This window comes from Lepisosteus platostomus, chromosome 14 (genome assembly GCF_059453375.1).
Source record: "Lepisosteus platostomus isolate fLepPlt1 chromosome 14, fLepPlt1.hap1, whole genome shotgun sequence".
NCBI lineage: Eukaryota > Metazoa > Chordata > Actinopteri > Semionotiformes > Lepisosteidae > Lepisosteus > Lepisosteus platostomus.
In genome coordinates this window covers 11,373,938-11,396,003 of record NC_142624.1, presented here as the reverse complement: position 1 = coordinate 11,396,003, position 22,066 = coordinate 11,373,938, and the positions used below count along the sequence as shown (strand labels likewise).

The 22,066-nt window shown below is 34.3% G+C and overlaps 1 protein-coding gene across 1 annotated transcript in view; it reads right to left on the bottom strand.

Moving 5' to 3' along the window:
- cntnap5a (contactin associated protein family member 5a) overlaps nucleotides 1–22,066 on the bottom strand; it is a 448,552-nt gene that overhangs the window by 24,809 nt on the left and 401,677 nt on the right. Inside the window, exons 22-23 of the mRNA XM_088607189.1 lie at nucleotides 15,623–15,841; nucleotides 5,567–5,641 (exon numbers count right to left, since the gene is read on the bottom strand). Coding sequence (XP_088463315.1) covers nucleotides 5,567–5,641; nucleotides 15,623–15,841 — 294 coding nt within the window. The remainder of the gene's footprint in view (nucleotides 1–5,566; nucleotides 5,642–15,622; nucleotides 15,842–22,066) is intronic.

Below are 22,066 nucleotides of genomic sequence, written 5' to 3'. Positions count from 1 at the left end.
TAAATAAAAAAGTTTTTTTTCTCCTGATGGTAATTGTAACTAATTGTCACGTTTCACATCCTTGCGAAACAATTATATATATTTGATGTGTTTTTTTTATTTTGAAACCGTGAACATGCAGGTGTTATGTAGAGTTAACAGCTTCAGATTTAAATAGGTTATTAATAATATCTTCCGTATCGCATTATCATTGGAATGTTCTTACAAGTGTAAAAAGAGGCAATACACAGCATGTCTCCTCTATAACTTCAGTTTACAGAGAAATTCCATCACACTACATTGTCCAATAATAATCTTCTTGTGTCTAATTTCTAGTTTAGCAGGATTTGCGCAATCAGCACAATGTTTAATAGGGATGACATTACCTACAGATGCAGCCATTCAAAATGGGTGAGGTATTTCACGGCATACCGCGACACGCCCACCGGGGTATCACGCGGTATCACGTGTGTCACGTGACTAGCTATCCGGCGTCGCCTTGTAAAACCGCCAGGGGGAGCTTAACCTCTCATGTACAGCATTCGAGCCTTTAATTTTGAACTGTGTATTACAGCATGTTAATCATCAGTCATTCAAATGTTGGTATATTTTATGAAAGCAAGATTGCTCAGTTGGACAAAAGTACACAACCTACCTTTATCAGAAATATTTATGCATCAAAGCCTTTACTGAAGATATTACTAATAGTATTAATAATGGATGACTTTGGACAAGCTGTATACTCAAAGTATAATTTCTTTAGCACATTTGTGCAAGCACTTGGAATCTGTCCAAGCCATACTTTGTCAGGCATTTTGTTTTACTTCAACGGGCATAAAAACTTCCTTGCTTTTAACAGGGCGTTTCATAATTTCTAACTACGAAAATGATTTAAAATGCGACACCTATCATGAAAAGAAAAAAATACACACCAGTATTCCATTTCTCCCTAAACATTGTAAGCTTTGAAGTCTTTAACTAACGTGATACCGGAGTCAACAAGCATACTTTTAGAATTTGATTAAAAGGGAATATAATATGGAATCGCGTATCTCAAGAATTTAATAACGGTATGATTATATCCGTGTACTGCGGCAGGGCTGTTTCGCCTGTCTGCTTATGCGAGCTGTCTTGTAGCCTACTGGTCTATGTGTGTGACTACCAACTGGCAGGTTGTTTGTTCGAATCCAGCTAGTGCTGGACCTTTCAGTTTTATTTATTTATTTTTTAATCGCGTAACATAAACATATTACCGTATGCAAACTGTACTGTATACAATATGTATATGTTTATTTAATGTCTTAACTGTGCCCGTTTAAGTATTGAATATTCATATCTAATTTTACCACTGAAGGGAAATCTTAACATAAACATACAGTATATGGCTGGTCTCGGTACTTTAAAGAAAAAAATACACACCAGTATTCCATTTCTCCCTAAACATTGTAAGCTTCGAATGAAACCACTAAATAAAGACATAAATATAGAAATCTTAAGATTTGTTTTATTTAATGTTGGTAGCAGGATGAACTGTCAGAGTGTATATTTTGTCGCAAAGTTGCTACAAGATGTTAACAGTGAAAAAGGTATTTAGAAATGAGTTATTTCAAGATGAAAAAGAAAACATACACGAAACATGGTTTCATTACGACCAGAATCGGTCTTGAGATATTTTTAACTTGATTTACAGTATTTGAGAGGTATGTCTTAACACCGATACTACAGTGCTTAAGTACTGCTCACGTATATGTTTCTAGGTTTATATTATGCATTTCATACGGTCAAATTACTTTTGAGCAACTAATAAGAAACGCGAAACGGTATGCGTTTTAGTTTCGTTTTGTGCTGGAACCCGTGGATTGATTAGAGATATCAAATACATACAAGTCATTTTTTAAATGTTGTAGTTCGTCTTGAAAAAATGTTACGAGTACATCATCTATCAACAATTAGGTTCTGTTTCCATATTGCGGATTTTGGTTAGGTACAGTATTATCAAATCCAGTGGCGCTGTGTGTTACTTTACTGAGTCCCAATCTGTGATTGAAACCTGTAAAACCGGTTTAATTCGTCACAGCCAGCACTCTTCAGGTGTGAGGGTCTTCTGCTCAGAATGAAACGCTAAAATGTTTGTGTATATTCTAATGGTAGTGGGGGCAGGGTGTGTGGGAACAGGTTTGTTCTTCACACCTGAAACATTTTCTCTGAAAGGATTTTCTTCGCAGTTAACCGATCTTGTAACAGCATGTTACAGTTTACTATTATTAACCATATTAATTTTAAGTGCTTAATGTAAAATCTGGTAAAAATATATTTTCATTGTTCAAATATACATTAATATACATTAAGTCTGACTATCATATAATAAGTTAAATACAAAACTAAAGAAAAAATAGGGTTAAATATAATTCAAAATATTTTGCTAACAATGTTAACTGTTTATGAATAAAATGTATTAACTAAGGAGTAGGATGGCACAGTTGTTAGTATGTTTTTTGTTTTGTTTCTTTTTCATAAATACAACAGTAGTACCTGATGTCTCAGTGGCTTTCAAAATTAAATTATGCATGCAAACCTGTGAACTAGAAAGATAACTAAGATTTTAATACTAATTAAATGACCGCGGGCACTTCCCACCGCCTCTTCATTCTCAGAGTAGAACAGACTAACCTTCTAATGAAAGACGGTCCACCCCCCACGGACAGGAAAAGTGCCCACAGGCACTTAAACTTAATATGGTCAGTAACGGTAAACAGTAACATGGTAAGAAGGAGCACGTACAAACGTTTTTGAAATAACCACATGTAAGACTCTGATCCTAAAAATGGGATTTCTATATGTCTTTATTTAGTGTTTACATTAGTGACAAAGGCTAAACTTTTAGCTTCAGTAACGTGTACATATCTCCCCTTTTTATAAAACGACTTGGTTGAAAACTGTTCCAGAGCCACTGTTGTTTCATCAGTGAAAAGTACATCATGAAATGCCTCTCCCTGTTCAATCCACTGGAAAAAAGAAAAGCATAAAGCTTCTGATGGTCATAAACGATATTCATTTAGGAGCAGCATCAGAGGTATGTTTTTAACTGCACTGCATTGGAGAGAATACCATAGTGTGTTTTTTTTTTTTACTCCCTGGCGGAAACTGGCTTCCAGAAGAATCAGTATGGCTCAGAGATTAAATAAAACTTCACAGACATTAACGAAGAGCATAACGCGTGTACTGTATGCACTGCAAGTACAACCCAACTCTCTGCAGGAGTGCTGGCTGTGACGAATTGAACCGGTTTCACGGGTATTTTCAAAGTAGGAGGCGAGATTTCCAGCGAAAGACACCCCCCCTCAAAAACCCAGTAAATACAGTACTTACTAGTTAAAGGCTAGGCTCCCGACTACGGCGAAAGGAACCCTTCTTTCATTAGAAGACAATGAACATATTTTAGCCCTGAATGAATTAATAGCAAACATGGTTTACATAAAAGACATTTTTCCAAGAAAGTTTAGCCTTTGTCACTAATGAAACCACTAAATAAAGACATAAATAGAAAAATCTTAAGATTTTTAAAATACATGACTTTGCTAAAATTTATTTGAAAATAAAAACAATTACAACCGCCAGGGGAGAGAGAGAACAGGGGAGGGATGTTGGTTTTGCATAAGGGGTGGGGCTATGTTTGGGTATGTTTGGGAATGTGTAGTTACATGTTCTGGCTGTTTGTGAATTATCGTTGTTGAGTATGGAGTGTTGAGGTATTGATTTTGTGTAATGCTTTATGTTGAAAATTGAGGTGGATTTTGTTTATGATAAACAGGATAAACTGGGATGGGAGGAAGGTTTGGTTTTGCATAAGGGGCGGGATTATGATAATTGGAGGACTTTGCGAGTGTAAAATGGTTTGATTATTTGATTTTGTATTGTGGTTGTTATCTATGTTTTTGGTTGGTATTATGTTTATATGGTTGTTTTTGTTGGTTGGTTGTTATTATGGTTATTAATAATACGATCTATAGTTGAAATCTGAGCCTAAACAAAAAGAAAAAGCAAGTGATTAGGTTTATGAGCAATCTAATTACTTATTCGTTTAAAAAGCTATATAAAATAAAGTTTATTATTAATTTGCTGGACAGAGCGGTGAACATTATTATGCATAAGACAAAGATAACGATCCTGATCAGTTTAGAAATCTGTGTACGCTGTAAGGTTTTTACTTCTTAAACTTTTAAAATACACGTTTAGAATTGAAAGAAATCCTCTTCCTGGTATAGCAAACCAGCACGTCTTTTTTCTCCAATCAGAGGGGTGTCAGATGGTGTCAGCCAATCACCATTCTGCGTTGGGTAGCAACGGGTGACTGTTCTCAGGCGGAACATGTAAACAGCTTAATGTTCGTGTTAAATATTTTTTTTAAATTAAAATTCATTCTATACAGCAATCGCATATTTGGGTACCGTTTCATAAAACTTTCATGCTTAAAATGTTTAGGGAGAAATGGAAGACTGGTGTGTATTTTTTCTTTAAACTACCAAGACCAGCCATACACAGTACAGTTTACATACATACAGTAATGTTTTAAATTAATATCGTTTATGACCTTCAGATGCGTTATGCTCCTCTTCTTTTTATGCTCAGCTACTAAAATTTCCCTTTAGTGGTAAAATCCATATAAATATTCAAAACTAAGCGGATTAAAATGTGCACAGTAAAGACATTAAATGATTAAATCTTTGCACTACCAACCAATGCACCACGAGTGCCCCTGTCGGTCATTTTGGCCAGCCAATCACTTGCCCTGCGGTATGCTCCGGTGCCCCGCGGTGGCTTGTGGGTAGGTTACCGTACCGCGGGTTTTTACCGCGCATTTTGAATGGCTGCATCTGTACGTCTATATCACTTTACAACACAGGTTTGAGGCAGAGTGTCTGTTAATAAAACAGAGTGCCTTCCAATACATATAACTACTGCATGATTTCTTTATCCATTTCAGCTAAATGAGGGAAATTAATCAGTCAGAATCTTTGAAAGCCAATTTTAAAAGTAACCCTTCTTCCCCCATTGTTTAACTTATATTTTACAATCAAATCCTAAAATAACATGATGGCTTACTACTATTTATTACTAAATATTCTTAATTCTAGATACTATATTTAATTAAAAAAAGAGAAAAAAATCTGTGTTTTAGTATAACTAGTGCAGGAATGCACTAATGGATTAAAAACATTTAATTTTTATTATAAAAATATGTATTGTGTGACAGCAGTACACAGCTGTGATACATTAAAGATTCACTGTGACACAAAAAATGTGTTGGGCGGTACCTTTTGACATACTGCAGCATGTTCTTTGCAGTACTCTCCAAGGCACCCATTCTGAGTGGCTGCATCTAAAAGAATGTATAACAGTTCCCAAAACTGCCACTTCCGTGAAGAAACTTTTCCTTTTAATAGCCTCAAAATCTGTGCATTAAGTGGTTCTACAAAATCTTATGTTTATAAAGATGTAAAAAAAGAATCAGATGAATCATATCGACAGTATATGACAATTATTATTTAAAATCTGCACGATAATTTAAGAAAGAAGTGATACTTGCCTCCAATGACCGCCAAATCAGTTTGCATTACATTTGATAGTGGCTCTTTTCCTCTGTCTGATTTCTCAGAATGATCTATAGATTTTGAAAGAAAAAAAAACATGGAATGGGTAAATACTTATCATTCCATTTCCATCTAAAGAAATTTAAAAAACACAATTATACAAAAATAAAAGTAATGCAAGCTTTTGTACTATAAACCCATACACTGACAGAGTCCATGCATAAAGTATTACCTTGCACAAAATGAGAACCATGCTATTTAAGAAATATATTATAATCAAGAAACAACTGGCATCTGGCATGTGATGCAAATCAATGCATACAAGCTATTTTCCAAGCCTGTGTGTCCTGATTGCTCTAAATTCTAGTTCAAAGTATGAAAAATTAAATGCTAGACTAAGAATATGAGATCACATTTATACCAAATGTTTAATATACGTTTTTAAAAATGATTGTCAATGCACACAATTGAGAATTAATTGAGTATGCTAGCCTCTTACTTGTGCAGAAACTATTTTTCAGTTTATGTTCTGCTTTAAAAATCCAAAGAAAGATGAATGAGATTTTAATTTAAATAAATTTTGATAAACACCTTTTTAAAATATGTGGTGCAAAACAAAAGAATAGGGACAGTAAAGGAATTATTTTTTGAAACAATATTTATTTGTGATCATGAGATCAATGTGAAGTAGAATATAAGTTTTTTGGGGGGTCATTGCCATGCTGCTTTTCTATATACAGTATAAGCATTTTCTTTAACTTAAGTAGGCCAAATGTTTCTGTAAACTTTAGAATTCAATCCATTCCCATTACATTTACATTATCAGTAAAAATGGGTGAACCAGTCCCAGATGTGGTTTTTCATACATAGGCCATTTCATTACTTCTACTATACTTCATAGATGAGATGGTGTTCTTGTTCTTTGAAGCATCTGCAGTTTATTTCTCCATCCTTTAACCTTTCCATATATTTGATCATTATTTATTTATTTAACACTGTCCATAATTTTTTTTTTCCAAAACGGATATGGCAGCAGTACATCAGCTTTGTACTTCTGAGGTAATTCTTATCTGACTTTTCTATTCGTTGTGCTAATGAGAGGTTTGACATCTTGCAATGTAGCCTTTGTAATTATGCTTTCATATTTTTCAAACGAGATCCCATTAGCTTCATCCATGCGCTCTGAAGGTTGCTGATGATTTCATTGACAGTTGTTTTCAGATATACATTGATAAGTTTTCAGTGATCAATAAATTTCTTGGCTAATTGAAAATAATACGTATCATTTTTTAGTATATTCCAAATTGTGTTTTTTGCTATGCCCATTTTCCATGGTATTATTCTAATTGTGTTTTCAGCTTTCATATTGATTGCTTTTCTTCCATAGAAAGGTCTTTTGTTTTCAATTTGACAGTTAAATATGGATCCAAAAAGGTACATCAGTCAGCAGATTTTCCCAGTATATTTGCTCCTTTAAAATAGAGGTTTAGCAATATCAATATATTTAAATTACACAAGAGGGAAGTACTAAATAAATGTTATTAAAAAGTTGCATTTTTAATTGAGAAATGATTATGAAAAGTTCCTAGTGAAAATTCCAGTTTAGACACAAGTGTACCAATACTTCTGGAGGGCACAGTTAGGTTTGTTTGCATACAGCTTGGAAATCAACAATTTTCTTCAGAGTCACATGCAGATTGATTCGAGTATGTTCTGCAGAAGCAAAATCTTTTCACTTTGATTAAACTTTTAGAATAGACACCTTCCGTATAAATTACTTTGATCAAGGCTGGAGCATTCTGAATGTATTAATTTAAGCTACTTTTTAAATTCATGCATGAGGAAGAAAACTTTCTTGCAAAGATTCCTGGGAATTTCAACAGTGGAAAGATTTTCTTAATTATTTGAATCATACCGAGGTGATGGCTGGTTTCTCATGTGATGTTCTTTTATCTATTTTTCTATCACTGTCCCTTCTATAAATGGGGAGGGAATGAGTAAAATAGTTAAAAATGAAACTCTGAATGTAAACTATATAGAAATTCAGTACTTGACCCCAATCTGAACTTTCTGATCCTATTCATTCTTACACAAGCATGTCCTTCTAGTATGATTGACATTAACAGAGTTCTAAAATTACACCCAGATATTGTCAGATTGCAACTAAGCAAGGCAGGAAAAGGATTGTTATAACCCTGGTGTTGTCATGCTAAATTCCACTCTTGACTTGAAAATCCTGGTCTTCCTAAATTTCTCCCCCCTTATTCTTTTCTTTCTACCTGATCTGCTGGGAGTTATTGTAACTATTATTATTATTATTATTATTATTATTATTATTATTATTATTATTATTATTATTATTATTATTTGTAAAAATGTACAGAGCAACACACACATTCTGGAAATACTGTTGCTTATTCTAGAGCAAAATTATTTTTTATAAGGACAGTGCCACATGACAATGGATTGTCATACTATTACATGTCTAATTATCCAAAACTTACTACATTATGCAGTTTACATCCCATGTTATCAACAGTGATCATCCCAGTGCCTGTAGTACTATTTCCTTATCCTATCTTGTGATAATTTCCATTGTTGTAAAGACATTTTAATTTAAAGGCAAACCTGCAGTATGCTGTCAGAGTTTATGCTTTGACTCAGAAGTGGTTTATAGACTGCCACCCATGTTAACATTTGTTCCGTGACATTTCATTAAGGGGGAAGGTGTGTTTTTGTCGTTTGTAACAGTTTTTGTAACGTTTTGACAAATAGAGAAACAATACAAGTAACAAGAATCAGACAGCAGTTGTGAGAGATACAGCATCTAAAATAACCTAAAACAATTCTCAACACCTTAGTGAAATGTATTGAATCTCTGTACCTTAATTCAAAGAAAATAAGTTTATATAGACACTTGTGCAATACAAACCCATTGCATGCAGGAGTCTGATCTCATCAAACCTCATTCCTTCAGATGAATTTCAAATACAGAATGCAAGAAGTGTGTGAGGAGGGATAAAAAAGTTAAAATAAAAATGCAACTAGAGAAGGAACTACAGCAAATGAATAAGTGTGTCATTCATATGGACCACATATAGCTTATACTGTAGCTATATGTTTAGTTTACTAACAATGGATTTATACAATCACATCAGGAAATGACAGCAGTTCAAAGAAGTATCTGTTTTTTTCATATAAAGAAGAATGTTTTAAGTTATTGAGGGAAGAACTGTATTCATTAGCAACAAACTATAACATACTGAAAGGGATCAGACATAGCAATGAGGTAAATGTTCTATATATAGTAAAATATTAAACCCTGGTCAATACACATTGATGATCAAAATAATGGGCTACATATTGATTTTATTTGCAGGGATATATACTGTATATTAAAGACATGTGAAGAAGAAAGTACACCCTCTTTCAATTCAATGGTTTTACATATCAGGGCATAAATAACAATCATCTGGTCCCCACCAACTTGTATAATTAGACAAATCTAGCCTCAGATAACAGACAACACATAACACATTTTACTATGTCATTATTTATTCAACATAAAGTAAGCCAAAATGCAGAAACCATGTGTGAAAAATTAAGTACACCCTTGCTGCTTCTATAGGAATTAAGAAGGTAATTAGCGGCCAGGTGCTGCTAATCAAATGCACTTGATTAGTTGATCATAAGGAAGTGTGATCACCTCCATAAAAGCAGAACTTATAGCAGTTTGGTGATCTGGAGCATTCAGGTGTGTGTTAACACCATGGCAAGGAGAAAAGACATGCAGTTGTTGCTGCTTATCAATCTTGGAAAGGTTATAAGGCCATTTCCAAACAATTTGAAATCCATCATTCAACAGTGAGGATTATTTACAATGGAGAACATTCAAGACAGTTGCCAATCTTCCCAGGAGTGGGCGTCCCAGCAAATTACCCCAAGGTCAGACTGTTTAATGCTCAGAGAAACCACAAAGAACCCAAGAGCTACATCTAGGGATCTACAGGCCTTGGTTAACATGTTAAATGTTAAAGTTTATGACAGTATGATCAGAAAAAGACTGAACAAGTATGGCTTTCATGGAAGGGTAGCCAGGAGAAAACCCATTCTCTCCAAAAAGAACATGGCAGCATGGCTTAGATTTGCAAATTTGCATCTGTACAAACCACAAGATGTCTGGAACAATGTCCTTTGGACAGACGAGACCAAAGTGGAGATGTTTGGTAATTATGCACAACGCCATGTTTGGCAAAAACCAAACACACCATATTACTACAAACACCTCATACCAACCATGATGGTAGAGGGGTGATGCTTTGGGCTTGGTTTGCAGCCACAGAACCTGGGCACCTTGCAGTCATCAAGTCGACCATGAACTCCTCTTTATACCAAAGTATTGAAATAAATGTGAGGCCATCTGTCTGACAGATAAAGCTTGGATGAAATTGGGTCATGCAATAGGACAATGATCCTAAGCACACCAGCTAATGTACAACTGAATGGCTGAAAAAGAAAAGAATCAAGGTGTTGGAATGGCCAAGTCAAAGTCCAGACCTCAACCTCATTGAGATGCTGTGGCTGGACCTTAAGAGAGCTATGCATAAACGAATGCCCGCAAACATCAATGAACTGAAGCAATGTTGTAAAGAAAATTCCTCCAAAATGATGTGAGAGACTGATAAACTCACACAGAAAATGATTACTTCAAGTTATTGCTGCTCAAGGTGGTTCTACAAGCTACTGAATCATGGGGCATACTTAGTTTTTCATACATGGTTTCAGCATGGTGGTTGATTTTTTGTTAAATAAATAATGACATAGTGGAATTTGTTATGTGTTTTCACCTGAGGTTAGATTTATCTGATTTTAGGACCTGGTCAGGACCAGATAGTTTTTTATGTCCTAATATATAAAACCATAGAATTGAAAAAGGGTGTACTTTCTTTTTCACATGACAGTATATATTGATTATTCAAAATATTTATAAATTGTTTTCAATTAAAATGCATCACGGGACTTGTTCTGCTTTTTGTAAATGTTCCTCATCACAATACTATGCTTTGTTAGGTATCAAACCAAAATTTGGTTATTCTATGACAAATTGTTATTAGTATGTTCAGATGCAGTCATTCAGAATGCATGTCAATTCTGAGCCATATTTGCAATATGTTAGTGAAATGATTGCTTCATGAATGTTTCTCTACTGTGCATCTTTAAATCCAGAAAATATGGAATATTAATATGGAATGATGTAACATAAGGAAATTTCTGGGAGCTGAAAATAAAAACAACAGAAGCATAAAGTCATAAAAGACATTAATTTCTGAACATACAGATGCAGCCATTCAAAATGCATTCAAAATAAAACCCTGTACTGCGTAAAATGACCTACAGTTTAGTGCGTTATATTGCAGTACAGGATTGGCTGGTCAAAATGACTGACAGGTGGAAATCGTGGTGCATTGTTTGTTAGTGAAAGGATTGCTTCATTTAATCTCTTTACTGTGCATGTTTAAATCTGATTAATATTAAATATTAATATGGAATTTTACAACTAAAGGGAAATTTTAGTAGCTGAGCACAAAAAGAAGAGGAGCATTACGTGTCTAAAGGTAATAAATGATATTAATTAAGGAAAATAAACATATTATGTAAACTTAATATGACTGGTATTTGGTAGTTTAAATAAAATATACACAACAGTATTCCACTTTCTTCATTAACATTTTTAAGCATCAAAGTCTTTTTTTCGTTTACATACTGTGGTTATTTTGGAAAACATTTTACATGCTCCTTCTGATGATATTAAGTTTATATACATCAAAGAAAGTTACTTTTTGGCTGACCTCTTCAGCTATAGCTTAAGTTGTGAGGAGGTGCATTAGTGTAAGAGCTTTGAAGTCGGGGGTTAAACCCAGCTTTAGCCATGAGTTTTCTTTTAATAAATAAACATTTCTTTGAAAAACAAAAATAGTAAATATTATCAACACTATATTGAATTTGTTGGTATTTCTAAATATCACAACACAATCAAAGTGAAATGATTTATTAATAACAACTACTAATTTCAAACTGCTTGTATTTTAAAATTGTATTTTGTTCAGGGTGATTTGTCACTGTTGTCACAAACTTCAATTTATTATACATCTGTTTTTGAGACAGGGTGTTCCAGACCTCTGTTAAATTTCTGAAACTCACTCTGTATTCCTTTTCTATGAATTTAGCTAAATAGGGAATATAATATGGAATCGCTTATCTAAAGAAATTAAAATGATATTAATTTAAGGATTTAAATATATGCATTTATATAGCTGGAAGTATTCCTGTAATCCACTTTCTTGGTACAGGTGTTTTATTTTTAATTTGACTCATTTAAGCATAATTACTTTCGAAACATTTTTAAGCTGTTCGTCTCAGCAGTGTTTCTGAGCAGTCTTATGGTACATGGCTTTGTCAATAGGGGTTCTATCTAGGTGAACGGAATTCAATACCTGCTTAGGGCATGAGTTTTTCTTCTAACAAACACTTTTAAAAAAATATAATGGTAAATATTATGTACACTATATTAACATTTTTTATGTATTATAACATATTCAATGTTAAGTGATATCAATAATGGAAAAAAAAAACGTGAATTAGCAAAAGTGAATACTGTCAACTGTTCAATTGGTTTATTTCAAAACTTTATTCAGTGGGCCAATTTCACAAACACCTCAAGCCTTAAAATGAAATGGTATATATTGTAATTAGGATCGAGAATACAAAAGCGGCAATAAAAATACCACTGAAAGTATGATAATGTGTCTGATCATTATTAACAGTAATAATAATAATTTCAAACTTCTTGTATCTTTTTCAGAGTTATTTCTTTCTTCGGTTATTATAAACTTTGCTTATTGAAATACCTATTTATGAGACACGATGTTTCAGATGTCAATAACTTTGTGAACAAATGACACAGAGCCTGCAACCTACGGGTTTAAAGATCACGATTTGTAAAAAATTGAACAGCTTTTATTTAATCAATATCTAGTACCTGGTTGCACTTTAAGATGACTTCATAATGCGAGAAGGCATTATGCTATATTTTTTATGCATCAGTTGTAGCCTTCTGAAGTCTCTCAAAGACATAAAAATCTAACATAATATTGTGTGGCACGATGGACAATTGATTCTCATAATCATTCTTTTTATTGTGGTGTGAAGCAAATTAGCAGGTAGCTGAGAAAATAGCGCACCGCCCACTGAGCTCAGTCAGAGAAGAGACGGCGCTGTAAGGAGACTGTTCTACAGCTTGCAGTGTTAATGGCACTGAGCGTGTCTGTCTTTAAAACTTAATAATGGAATGTAAATAATTTCTTTTAACTTGTAATCTTTTAATTATCATTAAACATAGCTTTCTCACCAATTAGTTTAATATTTGAAACCATCATTAAACAAAGCAGGGGCTTATTGTACTTTCTAATGATATTACACATGGAAAGATTATACAATTTAATCGTTTTTAAATTTTTCAAAATAGCTCATTCACGTCCCTGCAGGTCAATTCCAGATCACCTAGACGACATCCTGTACCGCCAGTAACCTCATTTACTGTATCTCCTGCAAAAAATGCCCAGCTATCTACATTGGAGAAACCGGAAAGAGACTAGGAGACTGCTTCAGAAAACATGTTCGGGCTGTGAAGATTTAAGATTTCTCCAAGCCCATAGTTTCTTATTTCACCTCAGTGGCCATGATCACCCTGATCGCTCTGTCTCTGTTTTCAAAGAAGGGTTTCTCAACTCCCATAGCAGAAAAACAACAGAAATAAAACTAATTTTGAAACTAGGTTCACACCATCCACCTTCTCTCAATGACCGACTTATTTTCATGTAATCTTCTCTATTCTCATGCAGGTTTTGACTTCACACCTTTCTTTTTGTCAAAATCAGCTACCTAATGTGTATACTGAAGCTTGTAGTGGTAGCCAAACATAAAAAATAGACAACAGTATTCTACCTTTTTCATAAACATTGTCTGCATCAAAGCCTTTAACTCAATCACTTATTGTGGTTATTTTGGAAAAGTTTTGATGTGCTTGTTATAAATATAAAGTTTATATACTTTATGAAAAGCTATAATATTTTAACCCTTTTATACAAATACTGTACTTGCTGTCATTATTGTTGTAAAAACAGTTGTAGTACTATTGTACTATTGATCCCTACGGGATTAATAAAGTATTATCTATCTAATACAACTTAATAGGAATTATTAATAAAGAATCGTGTAACTAAAGAAATTTGTGTAGCTGAAAATATCACTTGTAGTTGTTTTGGAAACATTTTAACATTTTAAAAATAGTAAGTAGTTAAATGTTTACCTACTTTCAGAAGGTCCAAGGTTTGATTCCCAGTCAAACCAAAGCATGTATTTGTTTTTTACCCAGCCAGATACAGTATATCCATATATTAATGTTTCTGATCATTTTAGATATTACAGATGAACCTCCAAATCAGAGACCAGCAATCTCCAGGATGCTTGGAAAGAGTACAGGATTTTATATCTACCTCAAACATAAAGCACTCAAGACACTCACTGAATGCTAACTTTATTGAACTGCATAGCTTCCCAATGAATGGCTTATAGAAAATTAAGAAAAACTACTCCCCTTGGAACCATATAACTTAAACCCCCCATATTCCCTGGGAAAGGGGAGGAAAAACGAATGCTCAGTTACACTGCACATCACAGATTTTAATGATACCCTTTAATGATGCCATCAATCTCAATTGAGGAAGGGAGACAATAACTTCAGTCCCAACAGCCACCCCCTGTTGAGAATGGTGTTATATCCAGTCAAAAGGGTGCAGCACATGTTCAAGTTAACAAGAGGCTATGAACTCCAGCACCTCAAGTCCTGCTCCTCTGTCGTTGTTAGATGTTTTACAATAAATCGAATTCTAATAAGATTAACTACAGAAACTACATTTTTTTCTGTTTCAGTTAAATGATGCAAATAGAAAGTCAAATCAGTCAGGATCTCAGAGTTTAGTAAGCAATCACATGGGTCTTAAACATTTCACAAAGCAAGTCCATCAAAGAACCAGACCTTACGTTTAGATTGGATGTCACAGTAGGTTTTGGAACTGTTGAATTTTATAATTCCCTGAGAGGAGGGTCAAACAGAATTAGTAAATGGTCTTATGTGTTAACACAAACTAATCTGCTGACATTGCAGCTTGTAAGAGCAAGTTTCCATTCAGTGACACAGGTTACAATATGGTCAGGCAGACAGATTTGAAATTCTTTAAGCAAAATTAATGCAGGGACACCAGGGGTCATGGGTTCAAGTCCCCAACGGTGGGGGGCCGATCAGAGGTGGCAGCGGCGAGGGCGCATACCCACGTAAACCCAAAAGTGCTACATTGGTGTTAGCAGTGGGATGGGATAGCCCTTCGCCAAGGATGGCAAATTAAGCAGGGGAGAGTGTAACGCATACAGCCGACATTACAGGTTGTGCGAGCTGGCTTGCCAGTGTGGTTACGTCACCGCCTTTCCCTATGAATAGCAGGCACCTCAGCCGCTGGGCTGACGGGAGATCTCTGTTTAGCTCAGCTGGCTGGTTCCCTGGTGAGTGACGCCGGAGGCCCGGGTTTGAACCCCCAGTGGTTGGAGAGCCGACCTGAGCTGACCTGAGGCGGCAGTGGCAAGGGCGCACACCCATGTGAATCCGAAAGCGATACAATCTTATTTTTCAAGTCATACACATGTGTTGTTTGTTGAGTGTATTATTACTCACAAGTTCATTATTAGCCTTTTCACATTGAAGAAATACATACATTCATTTTTATTTATTTATGGAATACTTTGTCTAACATATTGTTAAGTCAAACTGTTAGACTATACACTGCAATAAAGAAAAAAATCATGCACAGGACCTTTCTCCCAATTATGATTTTTTTTTCTCACAACTCACAGTAGGCTGTAATATAACTGTAATATAGGCTGTAATATAACAGGGTGTAATGTAGTTTTAAAATTGAATATGAGAAAAAAGAACATACCTGACAGAGAGTGTGTTGTGGTGAAAGTGTTTAAGTCAGCCATGCTTTTGGCACCACAGTTGGACTCTATCAGACGCCCTTTCACTGAAACCAGTGAGCTGTCATGACGATGTAAAGCTGCCTTTAGAGGAGCTACTTGATTGAACTGAACTGAGGAGAGACATCCAACGAAACCCTTTACTCCAGCCAGTGCCACATCTTCATCTTCTATAGCACTGCCTGTGAACACAAAAAAAGTTATATGTTAGCTTTCAAGGTGGTTAAGCAATAACCATGTAAGAAATATAAAACATAATCAACCACTTCATTTTCTATGGTTTCAGAACTGCAGTCCATGTGCCACAGGAAATATCTTATTTTAGCCTATTTTAAAATATTTGTATTAATGTCTTAGCACTTGAAAGCTGTGTAATTTACAACATGTTCCTAGTTCATGAGGTAATAAGTGGAGAATAGTATACAGAGAATAGAAAAGTGCAAAAAATACACTTGATCATAAGACACACATTACAGTGTTTCTATATTTTAAATGTAATGCAGATATGAATATTGGAACTTCATGGACTACTCATATGGTTTCCTTATTTCTCATGAGTAAATCACAAAGCTCCATTTATCAATAAATGTATTTATATATGAAATGTATATTAAAATAAATGTGAATTGTCATATTATTCCTGAATTTCAATAAAATCTTCTGAACCTTGTGATTTGTTTCATCAGCTGCAATGATGATCATTGGTAAATTAGTTCAATAAAGTTTATAGAATTGTATAATTCTCTATAAGATTGTAAAGCAGATTAATTAAACACTATTGAAAAACGTTTTTTGGTTATTATGAAATATAAAAAAAACACACAGTGAACAGTCTGAAAGTGGCCTCTTATCACTTCATACAGGACCCATAATTATTACGTTTTCAAGAGGCAAAGAAAGGCAAGACACTAGAGCCTACAAGGCTAATATTAATAGTGTATTCTGTAATAATAATAACTTTTGATTTATTAATCACCTTTACAAACCCAAGGACGCTGTACATCATGAATAAAAAAAGACAAAAAAGTACAATTAAATGAAGGAAAAAAGAGCACACAGGCTTACAAATCTGGGCAATCCGACATAAACCTTAGTAAAAAGGTATGTTTTAAGAAGATTTGTTAAAGATGTTGTCTCTCATAAAGTCAGAGATAGGACATTCCACAGCAATGGAACAGCAGCAGAAAAGGCACAGTCACCAAATGTCTGTCATTTAGTCTTGGGTACAGTAAGTAGAGGAGTGGCCTAAACTGAATGGAGCCTATGGGGAGAATGTAAACATGGAGGAGTTCAGAGATGTGTGATAGAGCCTGATTGTTTAGAGCCTTGAAAGTCAGTAACAAGATCTTATATTGAAATATTGAATGCATAATTATATACCCAATGTAGAGACTTAAGTGTAGAAGTGATTTGCTGTCAGGGTTTGGTCTGAGTTAATAGTCTGCCTACAGAGTTTTGAACATATTGCAACTTATTGAGAAGAGAGTTAGGAAGCCCAAAATGAAGAGTTGGAGAAATCAAGCCTTGATGTTATAAATGCATCAGGCCATCAGCATCAGACATTGATAAAAAATGCCTAATGCAAGCAATATTTCTAAGGTGGAAGAAAAATGTCAAATTTTTCACAATGTGGCTCGAAAGTCAGGAGGAATCAAGTGTGACTCCCAGATTCCTGACTATGGCTGATGCCTGAAGCTACCTACCATTATCGTGAAACCCTTAAGTTTATCAAGCTGAAATTTACTAAAATTTGTAAAATTGTAAAATTTCTGTTTTGCCATTATTTAGCTTCAGGGAATTTGATGTCAACCAGAGTTTGAAGTCACACAAACAAGACATAAGTGATGGATGGGGGAGACCAGAGGGGGAAGAGGTTTTAACATAAATCTCAGTATCATCTGCAGAACAGTAAAACGGAAGACCATGATTGCGTATAATTTTGCCGAATTAAAAGCAAAGGGTCTAAGACTGAACCCCGAGGTACACTGTGATTGACTGGGGCCACAGGGTATTTCTAAGGACGAAGGGAAACAAAATGCTGCAAAATGCCAGAGCAAAACCAGTAAAAAATTCTACCACTGACAAAAATATTTCCAAGAGATTTAGCAACACAGAATGATTTAATGCATCAAAAGCAGCACTAAGATCAAGGAGCATAAGGACACTTGTAGCCCCTGAATCAGAGGCAGTAAGTAAATCATTCACCACCCTAACAAGAGCAGTCTCAGTGCTATGATATGAGCAGAAGCCAGACTGAATATCTACTCAACATCCCTTGATTTAAATTATACACTTTAATAAGTATATACAAATACTTATTCTAACATCTTTATTACCCTTTAATTGCTTCCTAATATTGCTTATTTATGCATAATCATAAAAACTCTCTTTTTTCAAAACCTTTTCTAAATTATCAAACCTATCAAATGAGTAATTGTAGATAACTGTTATACTTCACTACTTACATTGTTCCAAGTTGAGAACTCATTCCTTCAATAATACACAATGAAACTCTTCCAAATATAGAATTTAAGTTGTAAACTGTTTAGACTTTTATTAATTTTAAACTGTGTATTACAGCATGTTAAATATTAAACTAATTAAAAAGTTGGTAGATTTTTAAAAAGCAAGATTACTCAGTTGGATATACAAAAAAGAGTTTATTATCATACTGGAGCTTGTGAACGTGATATGCCTCTTTCAGGTTTACATCCACACACAGAACATCTAAAAGTACATTTTGGTAGCTGAAGATAAAAACAGTAGTATAATGTAATTCATACCTAATGTACGCAGTAGATGGTAGTGGTAGCTAAATTTAAAAAGTACACAACAGTATTCCTCCTTCTTCATAAATATTTTATGCATCAAAGTCTTTAACTTGGTAACTTAGACTGGGTTATGGTTTTAACATGTTTGTTCTAACATTCTAAAGTTTATATACGGTACTTCATAAAAAGTTATAATGTTTTATCCTTTTCTAACAAAACGTAGTATACGTAGTAACACCACTTGCTGTTATTGAAAAAACAAGTTGTACTGATTTAATACCACTTGATAGTTATATTATTCATATATATATATTGATAATATATGGAATCATGTAACTAAGCAACAAAAATGTCACAAGTGGACATTTTGGAAGCATTTTGTTATCCGTTTCATTTTAAAAAAACTTTTATTGCCCTTGTAGTTGTAATGGGCAAAGCTCTGTAATGTAGCACATTTTACCCAGGCAGTTCAAAGTGAGATCTGAGCATTACTTTCGGTTTGTTTCTTATATAGCGAATACATAACAATAGTCCACTATTATAGCTTGTTGTTGGCTCAGGCATTAGTGTGTGTATCTGGATAAATTATTATATGTGATGGTTTTGTGATTAAGGATTTTTAATGGAATTATTTAAGTTAAACAAAGGAAGGAAGAAGGCTTATTTTTACAATTGCCAGTAACCAGAGAACAGCTTATCAATACGGATGCAGCCATTCAAAGTACGTGGCCACGTACCGTGGGTGATTTGCTATGGCCTCGCGCATCGTGACGCAAAATACTGTGGTCCGACAGGGGCACTCGTGGTGCGTTGGTCGGTCATAGAAAGATTTAAATGTCTTTACTGTGCCCATTTTAGTATTGAATATTTATATGGAATTTTACCACTGAAGGGAAATCTGAGTAGCTGAGCATAAAAAGAATAGGAGCATACTGTAACGCGTGTGAAGGCCATAAACGATATTAATTCTGGAACATAAACATACAGTATATGGCTGGTCTTGGTACTTTAAAGAAAAAATACACACCAGTATTCCATTTCTCCCTAAACATATTAAGCATCGAAGTCTTTAACTAACGTGATACCGGAGTCAACAAGCATACTTTTAGAATTTGATTAAAAGGGAATATAATATGGAATCGCGTATCTAAAGAAATTAATAACGATATAATTATATGCATGTACCGCAACACAAGAATAGTACACGCTGTACATTGTCTGTTGATAATGTTTCTGTAGGGCTTTTTTAACACTCCTCATGTGACCTTGCCAGTGGCGCTGTGGGTTAGGTTCCCGACTCACACATCACACGTTGGGTGTTTGAATCCAGACTGATTTCTTTGAAAAAATAAAACTTTTCCCTGGGTCAGAGATTAAATAAAGCTTCACTCGCACCAAAAAAATTTATATTTCTAAATATCACAACATGATCGAATTTAAGTCATTTTAATAACAATGAATAGTCAATATAAATCATTTATATTGATTTAAATTGCGTTTTGATTTAAATTGCAAACACTGGTTTAAATATATGTGTTTTTTAATTCACAATCAGACAAATGCAACATAAATTGATATCTTTGTCTTCTAAGTATCTTAATAAACTTTCAGCATAGCTTTCTCCCAGTTTAGATTTATTTTTCTTGGGATCTTGGGATCAAACGTGGAAAAATTAGATTGTAATCGTTTTTATTTTTTAAATACATTTTAGAAAAGTGTAATCTATACTAAAAAGCTGTACACCACCTGCTATAAAGATACATATTGTAATACTTTCGGGTTCAGATAGGACGGACACAAGAACTCAGACTTGCGGAGTTAAAGAAAGTTAAAGCCTTGATTTTATATATCACCTTTAAAAGTGGCATCTCAAAGCAATACAGTAGATGTAAAAACAGTTAAAAGGACCACAGATTACAAAGTAAATACCCAACACTGATTGTACCCATCTGTCATGCTAATAAAGCACCTTGAATTGAATTGAATTGATTTTGAGAGAGGGGGGAGGGAGACCAAGAGAGCACAGCCAGGACAGGCAAATAAGATACACCCACAGACATTCACAACAGCGACATATCATAAAATTTTGCACATATTGTTAAATTATTACTTGTTTTTCAGGAAGTTAAAAAAAAAACTTGAATTACTTATCCAGTCTCTCGAAATAAAATTATTTTTCAAGCAATGCAACTAACGTCGGGCAACGTGTTTTTTTTTAATCCAACATTGACAGCCACATCTTAAATCTTGTCAGTCAGCTCTTTTTTCGCTATTTGAATTGTGGCGATTCAAACAACTTGGGATAACAAGTGGTCTCAAAGTCACCGAGCTCACAGAGCTTCAACAACAGATGATAATTTCCTTAGTCCTTCCTTAGTCTTCCTGAAATTGTCATATTGTGAGTGAATAAAAGCATTTTATTAAAAACACGTTTGCGTTTGTTTGGGAGCTATATTATTTGTTTTTCATATGTAAGATATAATGATGTGTTCCTGCTTACACATCGCATTACTTTAAAAGCTAGAAAAACAGGTTTCGATTCACATTATCTGGCGAGCCTTGTATTGCCAAAGGACAGCACATACTTTGAAAAGACTGCAAATGTATTAGCAAGGGTTAATTGCACTATGGACCGCACAAAGAAGTTTAAAATAGTCTTCTTTAGGTGTGAGGGCAGGAGTGGATTGCAGCAGGTGATCAGAAAAAGGAAACAATTGTTACGCCTGAGTAATAAAAGCATTTTATTAAAAACGCATTTGCGTTTGTCTAGGTATTTACTTTGTAATCTGTGGTCCTTTTAACTGTTTTTACATCTACTGTATTGCTTTGAGATGCCACTTTTAAAGGTGATATGTAAAATAATGTTTTTTATTATTGTTATAGAAAAACATGATCAGATTTTCCTCGGTTCAGAAAAAAAGATCTAAAGTATACTAGTTTGTCACTCTTCTCATCCCCTCTCTGCTAAATGGCTTTTGAATAGAGTCACATTAAGAGAGAGGTGAAACAGCCCTACACAGCCCTGTCGCAGTACACGAATATAATTATATCTTATTAATTTCTTTAGATACACTATTCTTTTAATACAGTCTTTGCTTTGCTCTTGAGGATCCTTGTGATATTTTGAGCTCTGGTTGAATGATAAGTGTCGCAGTTTAAATAATTTTCGTAGTTAGAAATTATGAAACGCTCTGTTAAAAGCAAGGGAGTTTTTATGTCTGTTACAGTAAAAGAAAATGCCTGACAAAGTATGGCTTGGACACATTCCAAGTGCATTTTTGCAATTTACATTGCATTGTGCATTGTGTTGCTGTAGTACAGTTTAAAATAATTAAAAGTCTAAACAGTATCAGCTTTATTTATGGGTTGCAATTTAAAAAAAGTCAAAAACTGCACTCAAAATGCAATTTAGAGCTTTCTGGCAAGAGGAGACACCCAAATTAATAATGTAACATGCCACTGTTTGTGCATGAATAAGGTTATACTGCTATTTCCTTAGATACGCGATTCAAAAAAAAAATTGTTTTTGAATCCCCGGCGGTACCGGGCATCCATAAGAATCAAGTAATAGGTTTATTCCATGCTGAAAAAAAGAAGAAAGAAAACACATTCCATTAGAATCAGCACTTTTATATA